We start from the raw sequence: 23,831 nt of genomic DNA, 5'->3' as shown, positions 1-23,831 counted from the left end.
GCGCGGGTTATATCGTATAGGTATTATAAACAGCAAAAGTTTGTGATCAGAATGATTTCCGGTTATTGGCATACGCCATACCCGTAGAGTGTTGTGCATGGAGTAATAGAAACTTAGCATTACTTTGACTAACCGCTATGATTTGATAGTATACCTCCAGTAGTAATCATAAAATTGTTAAATTTGAAATTCGTAACCTCAATATGGTCGTCGTAGTCCATTTCACATTTTCACAGCTTTCAAGGTTTGGTATTAAAATTCGAAAATGACGGTACTGACGAAACGGACTTGAGGTAGAGTTTGCCGCTCGTCGAGAGTGATGTCTGTGCAGATGCGCCTGATTATATCAATGCGTATTTCTACATAAAATAAACCAGATCAGTCCGTCGGTGAAATTACAGGTAGTAATAGGGAGCTTAATCCACGAATTAAGTTTTACTTTTTAGCTTCTTTTCAGGATCGTAGTTATAGGAGCCAAATTCTGATGAAGAAAAAACATCTAAAAATATAACTAATAATTATATATATTATATTAATACTCTATATTATATTGTATTAGCTATATATTGACATTGTGATGGGTGTACCAAATAAATGGATTTATCGTAGCTGGTTCAAGTTTGCGCAGAAGATATTTATTAAATTGACGCGTCACAATATAAATTATTAGGTATTCGCATTGATTATAAATACCAATGGTATTGGCTAATAAATACTTATGGTTTAATAGAAAGTATTTATACCATTATACGATTGTCTCGTGTCTTTGTGTTGATACTCGTATTCCCAATCGATGCTATGGCTTATTTTTGATTTTGATTATTAAGTACTTTTAAAATGACTGCTAAATTTCAGCGATGGCAGAGGGGATTAGGTCATTTTACACTTGGGTTTTCCAAGAATTTGGAACCGTTCAATCTTAATTACGCTCAAGCACCTGCAGCAGTGCAGCACCAATCTTATAAGATCAGTATTCTTTTCCTTTGGTATTTTTTACCGTGAACGGTGGCGCAAAAAAATTGAAATCGTTTTCCTTATAAATAAAACCCATGGTAATCCGATTTGGGTTGTACGGGCAGGCAGTATATAATAATAATAATACACTCAGTATTCCCCGACAGGGACCGTTTCCGATTCGCTTTAAAAGCGACGTTTAAAAACGGCTCGCCAAATGTCAACCGTTGACCTTAGCCAAACGCCACCGTTGCACTCCCTCTGGGATCGTCTTTTAATTATACGACACGTCAGTCTCGGGTTTCCTTTACACTCCAATCGCCACCCGAGGGTTGCCGTTTTCATTTAAATAATAACGTGCGCGCGTCACGTCACAGCTGTATATATATAATAACCGTGTTGTAGGTACGTACACCGTATTTTTTATGTGAGCGCATAAAAAATAGTGTATATAATGTTATAATGATGACGACAATAATAATATTATGTTAGTAAATAGGTACTAAAGTAATTGTAAAAATAAAAATAAAACTATTTTTGTTTGTTATTATGATATTATTATAATATGTACTATGTTAGTAGAATAAAAAGGAGAGGGGAAAGAAACATACGTTTTAACAATCACTCAAGTTTAACAAATAGACATCGAAATGCTTACATTAACAATAAATAATATAATATAATATACTTATAAAATATATTGTATAATGTGCCGATTAAAAAGTTCAATAATATTATATTAGTATTATTCTACAGTCTACAGCGTATACCGTCGACCACCAAAGCGGTGGCTTAATAATTATTTGACTTTTACATAATATTAAGTATATGACTTAGATAGTATTAGGTCTAACATAAAACACGTAATATTAGCATAATAATGTATACAAATATCTATTCAGTAGAGTTTTTGTAATTTTGACTAAACAGTAATGTGGTGAAGTGCGTCGCGACTTATTACCTATATACTATAAATTATAATGTATGGGTCCAGGGTTGGTATTTATAGAAGGTAAAGTATGAACGGTGTACAAAAAAGAAATAAATTCATTACATTATGTTGTATTATTATAGACTTCATCCGATACCTTCTACGATGAAAAACATATACACTTTAACAGTTTAATGCATTTGGGCGTCCAAGAGAAGACAATTCACTTTCCATAATGTGCATAGGTACAGCATACAACATATACATACGTGTTCGTATAAACTTCCGTCAAAAAATAATTAATGATATACCTGTATATTGATAGAATACTTTAGGCCAACAAAATATATTCTACAACTTCCCCCCCGAAGTATATAACGGTATTACGGAGTATAGCTCCGGCGATCTTATACCTTTTACACGGGCACGCACAGTCAACCGGTAAGGACAAAATAACGATTACTTAACGATTTTTTATTTTTATTTTTTTTTGAAAACGTTAAATACCTTATCATTTGGTGATATTATGAGATGCGAGGTTAAAAAGCGAAAACCGATTTACGTTTTGAAATTAGACGCCATCGGACGAGACCTGAACTCGTCGATAGTTGATTTTACCGCTCGTAAATCACGTACATATACACGTACATAAACACGCTGTATAACTACAAATAAAAAAAAAAATCATAAAAAATATAAATAGCCATCTGTTTAGGTCCTACGTATTCCTTTCGTCTGGACACGTTTCGATGTCTATTTCATCGTCGTTGTCGTCGTCGTCATCATCATCGTCGTCCACGTCGTCCATGCAACAACCACCGCCACCGGTTTCGTCGTCGTCGTCGTCTTCCCCATCACCCGATTTGGTTGCAACGGCGGCGGCTGCAGCGGCAGCAGCAGCGGCCGCGGCCACGGTAACCGGGTACACGGGCCTGAAAGCGGAAGAATAATCGGCCGCAACGGCGCTCCGGTTGACAAGGGCGTTGTGATGATGCGGGTCCAGCTCGAGTTTTGGCAGCCAACAGGGGAGGCCACCGCCCGCGGAATACGCAGCCGCAGCGGCCGCGGCCACGGCGAACGGGTTGGCCCGCTGTTGCCACACATAATCGACCATGGCCTGGTGTAGCGGCATGGACGGTACCTGTACGGACGGCGCCGATTTCTTTTGCTGCAGTTCTGGCGACCGGTGTTGGTGGTGTTGATGGTGCTGATGGTGGTGCAGGTGAGCCGCAGACTGGAGTACCGGCTGAGGCATTTGCACGACTACCGGGGCGGTGGCTGCGGCCGACGAAGACGACGACGGCGGCGACGACGAAGCCGACGACTGCTGACGTGAATGTGGCGTCGGCGGCAGCAGTGGTTGCGACGGTTGTTGCTGTTGGTGCAGGAGCGACGGTGGCGATGGCCTGGACACGGCCCGTTTGCGCGTGCCACCGTTGAACATGGCCTTGACGTCCTCCCACGCGTGTACCACGTGGTCGGGTGGATCGTCGCTGAGCTTCATGTGCCGGCGCCATGAGTTGAAGTTGGCCGCGTCCGGCTGCACGTACCGGGCCCCGGCGCCGGTGCGGTGCGAGTGGAATATGAACTTGTTGGGCGAGAAGAACAGACCACACACGGCGCAACGGATGCACTTGGCCCGGGACGAGTTGTAGCGGGACGGCAGGAACGAGCCACGGCAACCCCACGCGCACTCGTGGTGCACCGCAAACGCAAAGTCGTCGGGCAGCCTGGGTGGCGTGTTGTCGCCTAGGAACGAGTTGCACAGCCGCTCCGCCTCGCGCCTGGTGATCATGCCGCAACGGCGCGACGAAACCGGCATGGCGCCCGCCCGGCGCAGCATCTCCAGCTGCACTGGCGTGCACTGCACACACGTGATGCCCAGCGCCACGCGCCGGTTGTGAATCTCGTTGTAACTGAACCGGTGCAGCAGCGTGTTGCTGATCTGGGCCAGGCACAGTCGCTCCTGGTTATCCATCTGCAGCGAAACGATCGGCACGCCGTACAGAATCACCGTGCCCACCTGGTTGGACAGACAAAACAGAACCTGCTCAGGTGCTTTATCCGAATTCGCGTAGCGCCACGATTATAACATTATTATTATTATTATTACGCGTATATTATGTATATAAATTAATTTTATGCCCACCAAAACATTACCGCAATTAACTCATTAGACTATTATCAAAATGTATTGTGTCATAATACGAGTTGACTGTGTATATGGTTATCGTTGGTTTTTGAATTCATGGCGGGCTTACCGGAATTATATAAATCCTAATAATGTGTTTGTAATGTTTGTATGTCATGATTTTGTAATTTCACAAAATCTAATTATTTCTCGATACAGTTTTACAGTTTTATGTATATAACACACACTCTTACGGAATAATTGCCGGAATTTGGAAAAAATAATAACTATAAGGCGAAACATAAATTAAATTATTTGTTTATTTCAAGTTGATCGGTATAATATTATATTCGTTCAATATCTGTCAGCGGAGCGACGTCTTTGAAAATTTAATTTCGACAATTTAGTTCGCCTTTTAAGTGTTTAAAGCAAACAAATAAAAATAACGTTTTGTCATTTTTTTATTTTATTTTTAAGGCTAAAGCTATTGTCATTTACTCGCATCGTAAACTTGTAAGCTTCCCGACCGGAACGACGATTCCCCTATTAAAAGGTCGCTACGCTCCCTCCAACTATTTATCCACGCCACTTGATGACTTCTAAATAAATATAATACAATAACCCTAAAGAAACTATTTGCCTTCTTGTTTTATATACAACTTTAACACTATAGAATTATCCTGATAAATCCACTTCATCACGCGAGTACAATTAATGTTTTGTTATTGTTAACTACAAACACCATTTAATATAGCTTTATTATTTAACTTTATCTTAGGCGTTGATTTACTTAGGTATATAATTATAAATCGAATCGTTCGCGAGTAATGAACAAAAAAACATCGAAAACGCTTAGCTTATAACGACATTCAAGAATATCAAGATTAAACTCAATCGGAGATTTAAAAACCAATCGAATAAAATAAAAACTGGAAAGTGCGAGATTTATACAATTTCTGAGAGCTTACTTTGTTCGGTTTAGAATTATTGATCACCGGATTGAGCGCCCTTGGTGGTTCGGTCGGTTTGTCATCCCTGTGATGACTGATCAATTGGAACCTCTGATCCATTTTCGCTAACGTCATTTTACTGCACAAACAAATAAAACAAATAATATATATCATTATTATCATTTATAATTTTTTAATATAGTAACTGATTAAAAAATATAACGTAAACAGATTAAAAAATTTTAGTTAACACGCAAAAATACGAATACCCGTAGAGATTTAAATATATTGACTTCGTTTTTGCACCATTAATATAGCTTATGTCAGTATATCACTATCACATATTTGAAGTTCGAGATCACGTGACGTTAGGGAAACATTTAATTGTCCATCATGTACGCATTTATGTTCCTTTTGTACGAAAAATTAAACTTAAAATCACTAGCCCGATCATTATATAGACTTTTGAGAAAAACCCACGTGTCTGCATTTGTACTGCAAATGTTTCTTATTCAGTACGTACAAATAATATTATAACTATATATAACATATATTTCGTCTTATAACACTTAACAGTGTAGAGTTAACACTTATTATTATTATGAGTTGAATAACAGATATTATATACTATTTATTATAGTTGAATATGCTGATATACATGTAATTCTTTTACGACTTTGCAGGCCCGCTATATGTAAAGGAAAAGAGTCGGGAAAGAAGATAAATGAAAAACAATACGTAGAGTGTACAGTAATAATCTGTACGAGTAAGGACACGGAGGAGAATTTCGTCTCGTTTCGTACTCACGACCGCGGACCGTTCGTATTTATATAAATACAGCAGGAAGTGCTCGTCCATTTCCAGGACACGATACTCCGCCGCCGCGCAGTCGAACTCTTTCGGCGCCGGCGAACGGGACACCGACGACTATATTATTATGTACGGCGAGCGTGTTGTGTACTCGAAATCATTAGCGCGTGGAAAACCGAAAAGGCGAAATTAATTAAACGAGAGCCGATTTGCCGTACACCGAGAGTGAGAACGTGGGTGCGGAAAAGGAGAAGAGGAGGCGCACGGTACCGGGTTTTGACGACTGCCATTCAACGGCGGCGATGGCGGGTGTGTTGTTTGGAGTGGGCACCAAGGGGAAACGGTTACACAATATTATATATATATATAGATTATAGACAGGGTTGCAGAGGGTTAATCTGACTCCGGAGGGGGTGTACCCGCGTAATCCGCTGATAATTACTCGTTACATTTCTGTGAAAGAGGGAAACGTTTTTCCACGTCCAGAGTGCAATCTTCATGAGCGTGTACATTATATATATATATATATATATATATATATATATATATATATACAGAAGCGCCAACCGGCTGTGGCAAGGGGGTGAGTATTAAGCTTTTATTTAAGTATAGTGTAACGTACACATGTATATATAAACGACGGCGCGGTGGATTCGTTCTAATTAAAATTAACAAAAAACCCGCACAAATGTGTAATACCTCTATTAAATTTTATTTTATATTACATTAAGTACGAGTACGCGCAAAATACACGCAGTGATTCTATTTAAAATTAACGTATCCATGCTGGTCTATTCTAAATAATTTTTAGGAAAATATTTTTTTTTTCAATTTAAAACAGTTTAAGTGAATTTTGTCTTGGTGAATTTATATATATTTATATATATTCGGACTCAGGCTGTTACTTACGAACGAGATTAAGTATATTATCAAATAAGTATTTAACAACATTTTATTCCTATTAGTATGAGTCAGGATTACATAAAAGAGTATTCATTGCGTACCTACTTAAGTTGAGTCGGTTACTTATAAAACTGCACAATTATTCATTGAACTAAATTAATACGTCAGTCTACATTTCTATTACTTAAAAAAGTATATTGTAAAAGTAATTATTTTAACAATCTTAAAGGTTTTTGAAATTACTGCTTTGAAAACTATTTTGCAGGTAAGAGATATTATTAGTGAACAATAACTAATTTACGTTATAAAAAATCACCATGTGGTATAACCAACGTGTTTAATTATTTGTAAATATTTGTGTGCTTGTTCTTTTTTGCTCGGTATATACTCTGCAACGTCTTAAATTATTTAAACTTGTATTGCGATGTCTGTATCTGTATATATATATATATATATAATATTTTATATAAGGTTAGGTAAATACCTACATAATTCGTGTCTTTGTCATCAACGTAGTAATTTCAATGAATTTTTAAACATTCACCACGATTATTACTATACCTTTCCACCTCGGTCACGGGGGCGGTGTCTTCAACAGTATACAAGAATAATAACGATAAGCTCCTCTTCGCCACCCCTATACCGCTCTTATAGTACCAACATATAAATATGGTATACAGTCAGGAAATGTTAATTTACATTTTAATTTTATCTCTCTCTCTCACACACACACACTATCTTGCACACTCACTCTGCAAGTATGTTTTTAATAAAACGTTATTATTTACTGTGCTAATAATATTATATTATATGTATATATATATATATATTATGCATACCTACCGTTGGATCAAATTGAATATTATAACTCTTTTACGAAACAGGTAAACAACAAATCAATTGCAATGTTTAAATATTACATTGCTTATTGTATTATATTATACATATTGGGTGGTTAATAATAAATTGCGTTTGTTTTTCATTTCCTTTATATTTTCTTTTTTTTTAATTTAACATGTTTCAACAAATATTGTAAAGGTAAAGTGAAATACTTTTATAAAAATAAATGTAAAAAAAAAAACTGCAGCAAGACACAAAAAATGTTCAGAAAACTATTAATTTTTTTCTTATATACATATATCTGTCCTATATCTTTTGTAAATGTGGCAGAATACCAAAACAGAAAAACAGAACAATATTAACATCACTTGCCTAAAACGAAAGAAAGATACAGTTTTATCTATTTTTCCGCAATGATTGTAAAAAAATAATTAATCTAAAATCATGTCTGTTAATATTTAACATATATCAATTTAGGTACTCTACAACAATAATCTACATTTATTTCAATATTTTAATTTATTTTTTTTTCAAGCCTAAGTTATCTTCATGCTTTATATTATATAATGACAACTAAAACTGCATATAGTGTTTTCATGTATGTTTTTGTCCGTATACAAATAAATCAATGTGGCACACTGAGGCGCGGTCGTACGCTCAATCTGCGGAAACGCACTGAGCGTACGTACCGGCCGCAGTTGCTTGCTCCCGGATGGGTGACCACCCGGGATTTTTAGCAACATATCCTTGCCACACATACACAAACATGTGTTACAACCCTACCCACTTAAAAACCTACAAACAAATATACAAAAATAACCCCTACCGTACCACCCCACGCCCAATGGCCTATGTTGCTGCGGGTTCCCCTTAATAAAAAATAAATAAATCAATCATATACAATTTAAGAAGAATTATAGCTTTGAAGTAGGAGCGTTTTATAGCAGCATAAATATATATATTAAAACAATATTCTTGTAAAAATTATTATGTTGTAATATAATTACTTATCGATAAAAGCAAAGCATAATATCCTTAAGTTAAATTATTCAGCTATAGATAGAATTCACCCAAAAACAACCGATTACAAAATCGATGGGATTATTATAATAATTAATATTGTAATTAGCACCCGGCTTAAGTCAAGGAAAACGTTGTAATAAATTCCATCAGCTGCAGTAGGTACATGCAACATTTTAAAAAGTTACTGTTAAAATTATACGTATAGTATAAACATTAAATAATTCAAAGAAAAAACATGCACTTGCGGTGATTTCGAATACACGCGTGGGCGTGAAAATCGGGGGTGGTTTTTCTAACGGCACGCCTCGCCGTCGAGTATGATAAGTCGCACTAATATGTATAATGTATATGCAGCAGTGTTAATTCGACCAAGACAAATATTGTGCATTTAAAAAGACGTGATACCCGCATCACGTTTTATCTTTCCTTCTTACAAGTGCGTAACATCGCAAATTTTACATTCAGCTTCGTTAGTTTAAAAATTAGTGAATTTACCTCTTAAAAAATTTAAAAGTAAGAATATTATTTAGACGACTTCATAGAATTTTAACTATACTTTAATTTTGAAGCGAGTTATTAGTATTTTAAGATGTGCAAAAATATTACAATTCTTTATATTTCATCTTATAGTAAAAATTCTATGAGGTTGTCTAATAATATTCTTACCTTTTAATTTTTTAAAAGGTCAATTCACTCTAATTTTCAAACTAACGGAGCTGAGAGTAAAATTTACTATGTTACGCACTTGTAAGACGTAGACTACACAGTACACATACGGGTATTACGTCCTCATATTTAACAACATTTAAACAAAACTCACCACAATTAATAGCGATTGAAGATACGACTTGGACATTATATATGCATTATATATGTTATAATGTACCTACTAATACGACATAATATGTAATCGCTGCATAAAAAAAATTCGAATGACTATATTATATTACATATAGGGACGTGTATGGTGAGCGAATACTGATAGTTCTCCCTTCCATCGACACACATAATATAATCCCTTAATTATACCCCCGCCGCAGGACATACTTACACCGTTATAATTTATTGGCACAATAATAATAACTTAATAATATAATATAATTGTAAGCAGACGACTCGGGCGAGAATCGGGTGGCGCGCATAATAATAATAACATAATGTGTACCGTTTCGATATTACATGGACCGCGCGCGGAGGAGTTTAATTTCGTTTTCCACCCGAAAACAATATAATCGTATTTCCGCAGCGGTCCAGGTCGAAACGTTATTATTAACCGAATATCATTATATAATCGTTATATAGCTACAACCACGTATATACATATATTATTATTGTTATTAAAATATTATCGCTGTGCTCGCGGGCGCCTAATAATAATAATTACGGTCGGACGACTGTGCGTAATGCGATTGTGCGTTTACGTATAAATCTCGGAGGAGCACGCGAATATATAGGTACGACTCATAACATATACATATTATTATCATTCGTCATCATTGTGTGCGAACTTATGAGACCAAGGAGTGGTGGTGGAGGTGATGATGGTGGCTGTGATGATCTGGGGTAGGTGATTTCCGCCCTCTTTCCGCCCCCGCATAATCGAATTGCAGTGGTAAATTTATTACAGATTAATATTATGTATGCATTTATGATTATAGTATCCGAACTACAGTACATGGTAGCCAAGTTGTGGTGTAAACATGTATAATTTGTATATAGGTACAAAACTGAACACAGTGGCGTGCTCAGGATTAAGAAAGTGGGGAGGGGGTTAAACCCCTCCATGGCTGGCTACTCCACTGATTGTACAAGCCAGTGTAAGATCTAATATGGACGCCAAGGGATGAACGATTAACTATATTGAGGGTTACTGGAATTTAACTACTGCTGCATGCAGTGTCTGCAAGATAAGAGGACGCTATACACCCGAATGTGTTGTCTCCGTCTTACAAGTGCGTAACATTGCAAAAACTGTTTCACGTGGTAAAGAACCGAGAAAGATACAGTTATATAACTAAGAAACGAAATTTTCACCACATAAAAAGGAGAATTTTGTCTGTGCAATATTCTCCTTTTTATGTGGTGAAAATGTCGTTTCTTAGTTGTATAACTGTATCTTTCTCGGTTCTTTCCCGCGCGAAACAGTTTTTGCAATGTTACGCACTTGTAAGACGGAGACAACACATGCGGGTGTAGCGTCCTCTTAAGAACAAATTACGGGCTAAATACGCGTATGTATACATACCTATATATTATACTTACTAGTAATCGTGTGCAGACGTGTAGTATCGTATAGACGCGTATAATAGGTACTAGATACTTATAGGTATTAGGTACCTATAGCCAGCCAGTCAGGTTCACAGTTAGGTATCTAATATATAATTGTAAATTCGTAATCAGTGCTTGATTTGGGGGGACGGAATCTCACTTCTATTTCAAATTTGTTAAGCAACATGCTAATTCTATCATCCATTCTATTTATTTAAAACGGAAAGCTGGGAACGCAAAATTTAACATAATAGATTTATGAATCATCAGTTTTTCTGATGTAAAATATACTTATAACCGTAATACTTGCACATTTGTATCGACATGAAAAAAAAAATTGGTTGTTAAAATTCCTTAGAAAAAATTGTATTATGCCCACATTACCATCACATCATTCATCAGTCATATCACAATCTGTGAATTGTGATTATGGCATAGATATATTTCATGGATTATATCTTTACAAATCGCAATAGCTGAATTAAAAGTGATAAAAGATATTCATAAAAAGTTAACTGCCCTAAACGATCTTTTCAAAATGGCCTAACCTTATTTCATTCGTAGTTTAAATTTTGTTTTGTTATATATAATATATGTTTTTATATAACAAATGTTTTTACAAAAATAACTAAATAAACTAGTGTTTTTTTTTCTTTAAAAATACTTTTTTTCAATAAATTTAATGATTTTTAAGATTGTGGGTGGCTGAAGTGTGTAGGCTTAGCCCCCCCTCCCTATGGTAATAATAAAGGAAATTTTTTGTGGAACGCTCGTTCATCCAACATCCGCTATAAGTCCCCCTTCTAGTTTTTTTTCCAAGTCAAGCACAAATTATAATTATTCATAGACCTTTTCTTAAAAAAAACAGTTCCCAGACAACTCTACATATTATGTTGACAAAGTTAATAGTAAATTACAATTTTTTATTTGAACCCAAACCGAACAAAAGTATTTAATTTGAAATTCAGACTCGTTCTATAGAAAACTAGTTCCATAATATACAAACAATTTTATACAAAATGTTGATACTTCCTTTTTGTTTTTTTTAAATTTGTTATTTTATTTTATTTCTTTTACTGGGTATACCAAGATCCACACTTTTATCGAATAATTTAAGTATTATAAATTATAATTTAATTGATGAGAAAATAATTTATATATACAATTATTAATGCAAAAACAAACTTAAAAATTCAAAAATGAACTATCTTATTTTGATTTACTCAATCTTGCCTTATCTAATTCAATAGTAAATTTAATTGTAAAAATGAGAAGGGTAGGGACTAAGGCGTTAAAACTAATTACATAAACAAAATAATACGCTAAACTCAAATTATATAAATAGTACAGGTGCACGATGATTACATAGTGCGAGTACAGAAGAGTTTTGTTAATTAAATATTAATCACTAGCGCCATTTTCACGACATTCGCCTACCTATGCGGCTATGCGTGGTAATTTTTAGTTTTATTAATACCACTCAATGCACACACATTTATGATTTATCATGTCAGGCAATATGGTTTGTTTCACATGAAATAAAATAACCTACATTCAGAAAACAAGGGGTAATCGATTATAATTCTTTCATATTTTTTATCATAAAACTAAAATGTGCATGTTATATCATTATAAAAAATTTAAATACAGTAGTATGTAAATAGACAATATTATAACATTTTATTATAATTAAATAATTATTTTTATTTTTAAAGCTAGATGATGAACAGTTTAAATTTGTTTTGAAATTATTTAACATAAAATAACTTATTATTTTAACATCAAAAAAATAACAAAAAATATTTCAAATACTTGCTTCTCTATACTACCTATTAAATTTACCATGCAAACATACATTAAATTACACGTGTATAAGTCCCTATTATGTCACGTATAGATGTATTGGACTCTAACTATATGTCTATACCTACGAGATAGAGTGACAAAACGACCAAACTTGAACAAAATTCAACAATTTCAAAACATTGCACTCAGCAGAAAAATAAGCAGTAATCCACCCTTGGTTTCAAGTGCCGTAGTTTCCTGTATGTTGCAGCAGTTCTAAAATAACTACTAAATAGAAAAGAAACTGTTCAATTAACACATTCATTATACAATATTATATTGTAATAATATTAAATCTAAAATGTTTATCATTATAATGTGGTTTTTTTTATTCCATATAATTGTTATCTTAATTAAGTACAAAAATGGAGAAGTAGAGAACGGACTAACAATTTATAGTCCAACCACAGACGGACCATCAACGGTAAGGCCGTAAGGGCCCCTTCATCAGATCGCAGACTGGGCCTTTCGTTGCCAGTCCGACCCTGACAATATACATTACTGAACAAAGTCACGAACTAAATATATATTATAACTTATAACTATAGTAACTTTCCACCCAAACCTCACCAGGTTAAATCTTATTTCCATTGTAATCGGTCAAATCGTATGTGTATTATGTATCGTACCTAGATGGTATCGTGACCAAAATGAAATCCACTATAAATATAAATAAATGTTTGGTTTTTTTTTTTTTATCAATTTTAACAATTACTATTTACTATTAACACAGAATAATTATTCTGTGCTATTATTTATAATTTTCGTGCTAATTTTTACACTGATTTTTAATATTGGAATATTTTTAAATTCATAATATTATGCACAAAAATAAATAATATGGCTCGGGTATTATCGGTATTTATTATTTATACATAGGTATTTGATGCGAGTGATGAACACAAAAAACCAATTATAATAAAAACTAAGACTAACTTTAGATTACTCAAGCTTGCTATATTTCCAAAACTCACGTAAAAAATTGTAGTAAAATATGTTAGTATTTCTTGAGTTAAAAAAAAAAATAAAAAAATAACTATTATAAATTGTACAACTGTTGCGCTAATATTTTTTAGTTAATTTCTATCGTTTCTCAGTAATAATAATTTTTCCCATAACCTAACAAACCTCCCGATATCCACTCCTCAGAACAATTAGCTTACTACTCTTCTTCTCCATACTCTGCGAAAAATTAATCCTTATACGCAGTTACTCAATAATTTAAAATAATAACTGTATCCCAAACTCACAATTTGAGTTTTGTGAGAAATAATCAACTATTCACCAAATTCACAGACTTCCAGACACCATCTCATGACTCATACTCACTCGAAAAAAAAAAGATTTACACAGTAGCTATATTTCTGGACGTCTCGCAGGCATTCGATAAAGTCTGGTACCCTAGATTACTCTACAAATTAAAAAACCTTTTACCTTGTTCATACTACCTTTTTCTAAAATCATACTTAAGTGAACGATATTTCACAGTCAGATCCGGATCAAAACTCTCCTCCATCTCACCGATACTTTCGGGCGTATCGCAAGGAGCTGCAAGGCACTTCCATCCCACTTTATAATCTATACTCAGCTAACCAACTTACCTACCACAATATCATAGTTGCCGAATATACAACTGAAAAAATAATTTATGCTTCTAACTCAAGCCCAATAAAAGCTTCCTCATTCTTACAAAGTCATTTAAACCTACTGTATTCTTAGAACTCTCGTTGGAGGGTAAAAATCAATGAATCAAAATAGATCCATACAGTATTTACACTAAGACACGATAAATGTTCTCCAATTTTCTTAAATAATAAACAACTACCTTCTTCATACACTGTTAAAAATCACTTACAAAAAACAAAAAGTTATCTCAACCATAGATTTTCCTTACTTAAATATAATATTCCTTAATAAATCATCCTAACTTAACTTGAAAACAACAATTTTTATCTACAATCTCCTCTTAAAACCTATCTGGACTTATTATGGCATCCAGCTCTGAGGTTCTGCTAAAAAATAAAATACAAATATTCCAATCAAAATTACTTTAACTGTTAGACTCGTCCCTAGCGCCCCTCCATACGTATCAAATCTTACTCTCCATGACCCGAAGGTCCCTTTCATCAAAGATGTGTGCAAACAACTCTACAACAAATTTCACTTTTGCTTACCTCAACATATACTAACCCCTCATTTCAAACCTCACATTCCACTCACTTCCAGTAATCCTCCCCGAAGGCTAAAACGACAATGACCAAGGGACCTTCTTGATCTTTAACTATACTCGAGAATAAATTGTAATAAAATTAAACATGCCGAAGTGCTATTAATGGATATTAAATAACGTCTTCAATCACACCTATCTTTATCATATTAATTAAGTATTATTATGAGAGGTTATTTATGCAATAATTATTCACTGTATGTGTTTAATAGAAATCAGGATTACTTTACAAGAGTACCAAGAGAAATATAAACCGGGGATGGAGGGGGAGTCAAAATATGTGATAACACAGCACCTACTATTTTGTTTGTTTTTACAAGTGATAAAAAGATTAATAATAATAAAAATAGCGAGGAAATTTCCCCCGCACCTCCGTACAGCAGTACGCCCATGTTCCCTAATATACTTTTTCAGAACCTATTATCAATTTATTATTCCTTACAATCATAAAAGTTATGGTACAAATTTATTTTTTTCTATGTGTTTTACTTTTAGTTAATAAAATATCCATATCAATAAGCTTTTCAAATCCTATAACCGTGATAAATGTAAATATAATATTATATTGATGTTAAGAAATATGAATCTATTTATTTTTATATTTTGGATATTCTAAATTTATGTTTCTGTATTTGTTCCCCTTAATGTTAACCTATGAGTATTTGGTACCTACGTCATATATTATGTCTTTCTAATTATTTGCAATGTATTTAAATCATATATTCAAATGGCCACCATCCGTTAAATTTTTGAACAAACAAATACATAATCGAGAAGTACAACTGGCTCCGACTTGATAAAGTTAGCAGCTTATTGGTACCACAATTATAGTAAACACACCTGAAATATATCAAACGAATTTTTTACTTAGCGGGTAGTTGACCTCGTCAAAAAAATAAGTTATCAAAATAATTATTGGGTAGTATATACATATTATTGAGTTAACTATACAAGGGTACTGAGTACTGTCACCTGCTGTTAACGAAAACTGTTAGATATGTACGTGCCGTAATACTGTCACGGATACTTAAATCAAGAGGTACTAAAAATACAATAAATACATCCCTTATTTAACTAAGAAATTCTATGATCGTCCATCATTAGGATACATACAATATTTATGGATCACAAATATAGGTATTATGAACAATTACATATCATTTAAAATTAGTACCTATAACTCATGATGCCATTGCATCTTGCAGAATGATAATCAATAATCATAATTGTTAGTTGAAATTTTTTTATTAAAACCATGATTATAATTTAGATGTTTTGATTATTTCTTTTATTTTTCTTATGAATAGTTGAGAAGGTACCAAATATTAATTAAATTTCATAATTATATTATCAAGAACCAATATTTCACAATAATAATAGATATATTATATATACCAAAATAATTATATTGCTACTCATGTTAATAATTGAAGTCAAATTCCATAATTTTCGTGAAAAATTTAACTTTTGTCATAGAATATTCTGGCCTCTGTGCAATTTCTTACTTTCATACTGTTATCAAATATATAAGAAATTCGAAAAATAAGAATAACATTTGTTGTCATTATTTATTGCTATAAATATGATAAGATTTTTGTAGGCTTTTATACTGTTATTTTATTAAAATGAAATAACAGTATAAACTTTTCAAATTAAAATATGTAAGCATCATGAGACGATTTATTTATGTAAAAAATTATTTAAGAGCAATTGTTTTTATTGAGGCAGATATATTTAAGAAAAACCTGCGAAAAAATTCTGCCGTGTTCGTTTATGTGAATAGTTGAGTCACATAAGTAGATTCTGTAGTAGTTAGTGTAATAGACAACTTCGCTAACAAAAAGAAACAAATATAGAGTAAAAATATTTTTTAAATAATCTAGAATTTACCAGTAAATTTGTATGGGTTTTCTTCACTAATTGTCATGTGTATTTTCTATTTATTTCTATTTATGAGGATTTTTGATAACTTTTAACTATATTTATTTTTAGATAGTTATATTCAAATGCATAAAAGATAGAACTTGTAAGTTGTAACATAATTCACTCTTTAAATTTTTTTTTATGGTTAAAAATATTTTAATTAGTCCAAATTTATTATATAAACATTAATCATTATTATACAAATTTGGTCAGAAAGAAAATAAAATACATATGTATGAACAAGTCGTAATATTGAACTGTTAAAAAAGCCTTCAAATATAGATTTTACTTGTGAGTCTCGATTGTTTAAGTTACGGAGCAGCAACCATAACGTGAATTACTACATTTTACTGAAGTAGACCTCTGCGATTTGCAAGTGCATCGCCAATTACAATAAGGCAGTGTACATTTTTCAATAGTGAGCTTTCTTGCTATAAATATGTGTAAAAAATCAGAAGTCAAAATATTCCCTTTAAAATGACAATGAATGGAATTAATTTAATATGAAATGTATGAATTGTTTTAAGATGTCTATTCTTTATTAAGCCAGTTGTTTTCGTATTCAACCTTATTGAACTCGTAACCTGACAACCAGTTTTAGTAATTATAAATTTTAGGGATTCATGTGTTCCTAATGAAAAAATTTGATTGGTAAAAAATACTAAGTATATTTTCAAAAATATACCAATTTTTAGTTATTTATTATTAGTATTATTTTTGTATTTTATTTAACAATCTAATGAAATGCATTTTTTAAATAGGTAATATATAGGTTTAGGCACAACCCAATTTTAAAGTACACGTGACCTGAAATTAAGTCTGGACCTACCTTCGTAAACCACCTTTCTAAACGGTATATACTCGTATTTATGATTATATAACGAGCTGAATAGGATTTAAGATTCAATTCAAGAACGTCTATTGACACTATTAACATTTAACGGTGCATACATAAGGGGTGTTATAAACATCTCTCTGAGATCTCTCACCAGATGAATGTGGATTGTATGATATCGGTTTTGAAAAAAAAAAATCGTTGCTATAATCATCTATTTACATACATTTTTTAACACCTCAATTTTTTTATTTTAAAGCTGTTAAAATACAAAATAACTGACTATCCACGAGTATTTATATGATATAGCCATTATAGTACTGTTAGGTACTTACCTAAGAATATTCAGTGCGGTGCGCGTACTCTAGTCCGCAAATTTTGTTTGAGACTTCCGTCAGTCGTCTCCGTCGCGCACGCATAACATACTCCGGTGCAGCGCAAGTGCAGCACGGTAGCGGGCTAAGGGTTGATTACACCGTCGACGCGTTCAGCAAAAAGCTTCGGTGGTGGCGGCAGCGTCCCAGGGCGGGTCCTTTCCCCAAACCTAGACTCGGGCCAATGGCTGAGACCGGAGCGATTTGCCACGCGCGGTCCTGCCCGGCCGACCCTTTGGCGGGTGGTCCTTAAATACCGTATTGACACCGCCACCCCGACACACTGTATCTATATATAGTACTTGCGTACTTACTCTGCAGGCCGCAGGGCTGAGTGAATCGCTCCAACCCCTCCCACCCCATTCCCGCTATACGTGATGATTTCGGAATACATTTCATAAAACCACACCGTTTATCTATGTATATAGTAAATATACATTTACAGTTTAAAATCTAGAAAAATATTAAATTTAAAAATTATGTAACATCATTACAACTTACAAACTACAATATATGGGTATATAAAAATAAAAATAACATACATATTATATATTTTCATAAATCGTGAGATAGAAAATTACAATACCTATCGTTTAAATATCATATATATATATATATATATATATATATATATATATATGTTGCATATTCAGCATATTCAGCATTTATATTATATGATATTACACCTATACTGTTTATACTAACAATAATCATAAGTATCATATTACGATCGGTGGAGACTGTCCGTCGGTTATTAGCGAGTAGAAATATATTGTACGTCATTACGATTTATACTATTAACAATAAATGCCTATATAATACGTTTATGTTATTATTTATATTAATAACACACACCAATATATATATTATATATTCGTCAAACTAAATAAAAAAATAGTACCAATCTGATTTTAAAAATCTTAAAATTGTTGAATGCGAAATATTGAAACACAATTACGGTAAACGATTTTTTTTAAATAAATCTAAACCTCAATAACATTAGGTATATCAATTTAACAATTTATAATAACAACTAACATCAAAAACCATTGACAAAGTACAAATGTATAGCGCGTATATGTTTTTATTTACTAACTAAACTTGAAAAGTTAAAAATTTATGTCCATAATAAAGCATTGTAGAAAGTAGAAACATAATATTTTTAAATTATTGTAACATTTTATCATACAGGACTGAAAATATATAATATATATATATTAATAAATTTTCACAAAATTTTCTGAGCACTTTATATGATTCAGACCACCTGGTGACACATAATTTAGGAAGACTATGAGCAACTGATTGGCGTAAAGAATTTAAAAAAAAAAAATTATTGTTTCTTTCATCGGTGTGATGATATTGCGTATACTTGGAATGGAATTTAATTCATTTAAAACTAAATTTAGACGATGACTTGCATAATGGACGAAGACCACTTTTTTATGTAAAACTTTTATTCTTTTTTGAACACCACTTATATGACCAGCCATAGTACTCGCACCATCGTATCCTTGCCTATCTTATTCAAATCTAATCCCCACCTTTCCAAACTTGATAATAATTTATAAGCTATGCTTTCAGCATCTAATTTATCTACAGCAAAAATCAAACAACATCTTCTTTCAAAACCAGTTAACTATTTTCATAAAATACATATCTTAAACAAATTGCGTGGCCCTCCCCACCCCCACCCACTGCGGGCTACCTAGCCAATAAGGTATAACATTAAGAAATTTCTAATCTCATCGTCTTCGTCCGCGATCATTATGTTAGTCGATATATTATAAGTATGAGTGTGGTTCAATGCGCAATATGCACATGTACCATCATCGATAGGTACCACCCGCGAAAATATTTTGTATACATTTACGCGACAATAAATAATGTCAATAAGCTGTCGGAAAATAAGCATGTATTTCTATTTGTTGTCTTAATATTTGTATCAGGAGCGTATTTCAGGAGGCTTCAGCCCCCTCCCCCGAAATCCAGGAATTGTTTATGAAGTCTGCTTATTTCCTATCAGATGTAAATTTTCTAACTCATAAAGGCTGAATTGGGAATTTCAGTTGGATAAAATATCACCCCCCCCCCCCCCCCCAAAAAAAAAAAAATCTAAATACGCCCCTGGTTTGTATGTTGTTGTTTTAATTTTTTTAAATAACTTAAATTCGTCAGCCTCTTATCTATATATTTTATGTTGGATAGATTTTTTAACACTTAGTTTTAGACAGCAATGAAGAACACAAACGGATTAAGTACAAAATTTGATTAATTTAATAGTTATTATTTCTGATTAATGAACCATCTCACAATACATGACGAATATATAATACATTTCAATATTTGAATATGTAGCTAGGTATATAGTTATTCAAGAAACTTACAATATGAATCAGTGATTCAAAATCACAAACATGCTAATTTAATTGATATTCAAAATTTCAAAATAGAAAATATTATGAAGAATGATATACAGATGTATAAATGTTTAATGTATATACCTGACTTCTGACTCTAAAATAAGTTATTATTAATATTCCCTCATAAATAAGTTGATTATCATGTTTCATAGAATATACCCGCGAGTTGATAATGAAATATTAATTATTCAATTATATTTAAGTTCAGATTAATTTTATGCAAAAACAATGTAATGTAAAATAATACCTACCTACCCAGAATCATTATTATTTTATTTTATTGTTATGGAGGTACATTAAATTATAATATGCCATATTGAGGTATTGATTAGGTAGGTATGTATTCAATTATTGCTGTATTACATTAAATGATTTATATTATTTGTATGAATTATATTTATACAATTTTTTATTCAAAAACTATAAATTAACTTAAATATTATTAACGACTTTTATTTATAAATTCAAACAAAAGACGTTTACTTTACCTGTATTGTTAACTTGGTAAGTTCAAATTTTATCAAAGGTCATCAAAATAACACAAATCTTCAAACTGATTTTTTGAAATTAAAAATTATTGAATTACAAAATATTAAAATTATTACAAAATTTAAAACATGGTTTTCTCTCCTGACTTCCTCGTAAGTATTTCAAAGTGTAACCTAAAACTCTTAAATATATACAAACCTATTATTTTTTTAAAGAGTTAATATTTAGTTCAAATTTAAACAGAGAACAACCACTTTCCCTAATTAGTTTTTTGTATCTTGAAAATATTTCAATTGAGGCTGATAGGCCGTCCTTTATTCAGAATTGTTTTTCGTATACAATAATAATTACCTACATAAATAACAAATTTATCCATTAGATTGACTTGCGTGGCCACATAGGCGTGTTCAGCGGGTATGCAGGGTTTGCAGCTGTATACCCTGAAGCTTTTTGAGGGGTGAAAATCGATACCAGAAATAACCTTAATTGCACAAGAAGAAGAATTAGTATGTATATTAAAATATTTATTGTGATAATAAATGATTAAAAACAAGGGAAATTATATCAGAGATCAGACTAACAACGTTTGATTACTTTGATTCACCTATAAAATCATAAGGTGATTGCTATACCACAGAATATATGAAATATATTTCATATATTCTGTGGCTATACTAACCACCGTCCGACGTATAACATACATATGGCTGGGTGCTATTAGCAAATTGAAACATTCAATAAATTATTAGTTATTAACTTGGTAGGTACCAAGTATTTGCGAAAGTAAATAATTCTTGTATTTTTTCATGGTATTTGTGACAATAGTTTTAAATTAAACTGTAAGACTTTAAAATATTTGTGTACGTGTAGGTATATAAATTATCAGAATTGTACATGCTTAAAATAACTTTCAGAGCACGCCAATGGCAGCCTTTTGCATACCATAAAAAATAGGCCTACGCATGCCTATGATACGACGTGAACATGGCATCTGATGTATTATATCAAGCGATACCCACTTGCTTATAAAGACGGAGAAAGCCAAAAAATTAAAAACCAAAAAAAATATATTAATCGCTTAGCTTAGAATCCAAAATAATAAGTATAGAAATTTCGAAATTTTTTGTTATTAATTTTAGGATTTGATATTTAGACATCATTATTTAAAATTCAAATATACTCTACCATTTATGAGTTAAAAGCAAGTTACAACTCTGATCATATTATTCAGATACACTAGATGGTTGGTATAAACTATAATATTATATAGCCAACTCACAAAAAAAAATGTTTTGTGTAAAAATTCCCGCTTTTTTCTTATTTTTCTCTATAGGTACGCTTTTAAAAACTATTGAATATTTTTTACTCACCGAGTTTTCGGCTCCCCATTGTAGGCAATATAGGTATCAACTAGATTCTCACTTTTTAGAAACAATATGCTGAAGTAAAAAATTGAAGCATTTTTAGTAGCCTAAGAGTGATGAGTGATGAGTGATGACAGACACATCACACACACTAAAATAAACGGAAGTGTAAAATCAAATTATGTCACATAGAATCTGAAAGAAAGTACGTAACCACTCTGCTTTACAGTAGGTGTCGCGACATCAAATGTACTTCCGTCATTGAGTATCGGCGTAACATATTTATGTATCCATAATTTAAGTGTTGAATTTAAATTCGATGATACATCATTGCACACAAAACAAACACCGGATTAAAGGGAATCTTCTACTGGAACAAGACCACTGAGTCTCGATAATTTGAATTTATTTAGGGCAGTGGCGTATTTTGGGTGATTTCTCGGGGGGTGTCAACATTTATTGAACCTCAAAAACAAAATTTTTACTATTATTTACTAAATGTAAAAACTAATGTAAAAAGACATTGAATTAAGTTTTAACAAATTAATATGTTAGGAATTGACAAGAAGTTTTACATTTGATAAAAATAGTATACTATAAAATAAGTGACAACACTAATGACCAATATATTAGGACTTTTTTTTAAATGTCGGGGGGTTTCAAGACATGGAAGACACCCCCCCCCCCCAAATACGCCACTGATCTAGGGGCCTCAGAATTTTCCATCATTATTGTTTACAAACTATAATATTGCATAAATCACCTAAAAATTGATGATTATTATTGCTGACATTTGTCATAATTTAATAGTTAGCTTATATATTTCAGCTATATAAAATATATTAAATGCTATATACTAGAATGACTAGATACTAAAACAACAATAGTACCTAATTGATAATAAACGGTAAATTAAATAAAATAACTAACCTTTAATAATAATTCATAATAAACAGTACATTACTATAAATATAATATGTAGACAATTATTCATGTTTAACGTATATTTAATAAGTATTAAGTATCAATTTTGTACTAATTTTCTTATATATATACTCTTAAATTGTTTTTAAATTAAAATAAATAAATAATAATAATAATGTGTAAGTATAATATCTATTGGCTATTGCCGCTATTGGTCTATTACCTACCGGCATATTGTTCAAGTTTTGAGTTAAAACCCGTAAAATAATTATCGATACATTTTGTTTTAAACCAGACTATCCTACAGCCTACAACTAATAGTTTCTACTGCTGAATGCAGACCAGACATGTAATGTAAAACAAAACTGATTTGTTGATATAAAAAATTTTTAAACAAAAAAATCTTAGGATTTCTTATATTTTTACATCTAACCAACTTTCCAAAAAGGACAACTTATGAGGTGGTAAGTTAACTGCAAAATCGTTAGAATTACCTATACTGTCTCAATAGAAAATAATGCTAGCTCTGCAAATCTCTAACCTACTTACCAGCGTAGCATAAATAGTGAATCTCATGGATCCTGAACAGTACCAATCACATCACTCACATACACATT

General features: G+C 32.4%; 1 protein-coding gene across 4 annotated transcripts; it reads right to left on the bottom strand.

Annotated features, from left to right (window-relative positions):
• Positions 1–1,198: 1,198 nt before the first annotated feature.
• On the bottom strand, positions 1,199–18,120 carry fuss (SKI family transcriptional corepressor fussel). Of its 4 annotated transcripts, none has more exons than XM_015509840.2 (3): positions 15,556–15,685; positions 4,985–5,105; positions 1,199–3,932 (listed from the first exon to the last, which is right to left on the bottom strand). In XM_015509840.2, exons 1-3 carry the CDS (start codon positions 15,558–15,560, stop codon positions 2,604–2,606), a joined length of 1,455 nt encoding a protein of 484 aa, XP_015365326.1. In that variant the 5' UTR covers positions 15,561–15,685; the 3' UTR covers positions 1,199–2,603. The 4 variants fall into 4 exon arrangements, with proteins under 4 accessions (XP_015365326.1, XP_015365327.1, XP_015365328.1 ...); XM_015509841.2 differs by lacking the exon at positions 15,556–15,685 and adding an exon at positions 17,976–18,120 and having other exon boundaries at positions 1,201–3,932; XM_015509842.2 differs by having other exon boundaries at positions 1,201–3,908; positions 15,556–15,683.
• Between the last annotated feature and the right edge of the window lie 5,711 nt (positions 18,121–23,831).

Source organism: Diuraphis noxia, unplaced genomic scaffold (assembly GCF_037042655.1).
Source record: "Diuraphis noxia isolate RWA-SAM2 unplaced genomic scaffold, SU_Dnox_SAM2 contig0004, whole genome shotgun sequence".
Classification (NCBI taxonomy): domain Eukaryota; kingdom Metazoa; phylum Arthropoda; class Insecta; order Hemiptera; family Aphididae; genus Diuraphis; species Diuraphis noxia.
This window is presented reverse-complemented; position numbering and strand designations above follow the sequence as displayed.

What these genes read in the sequence shown, in the direction of transcription:
- fuss (XM_015509840.2), bottom strand. An exon ending in ATAATTCTAAACCGAACAAA is followed by an intron (nt 3,933 to 4,984) that starts GTAAGCTCTCAG and finishes GCACCTGAGCAG; the next exon opens with GTTCTGTTTTGTCTGTCCAA.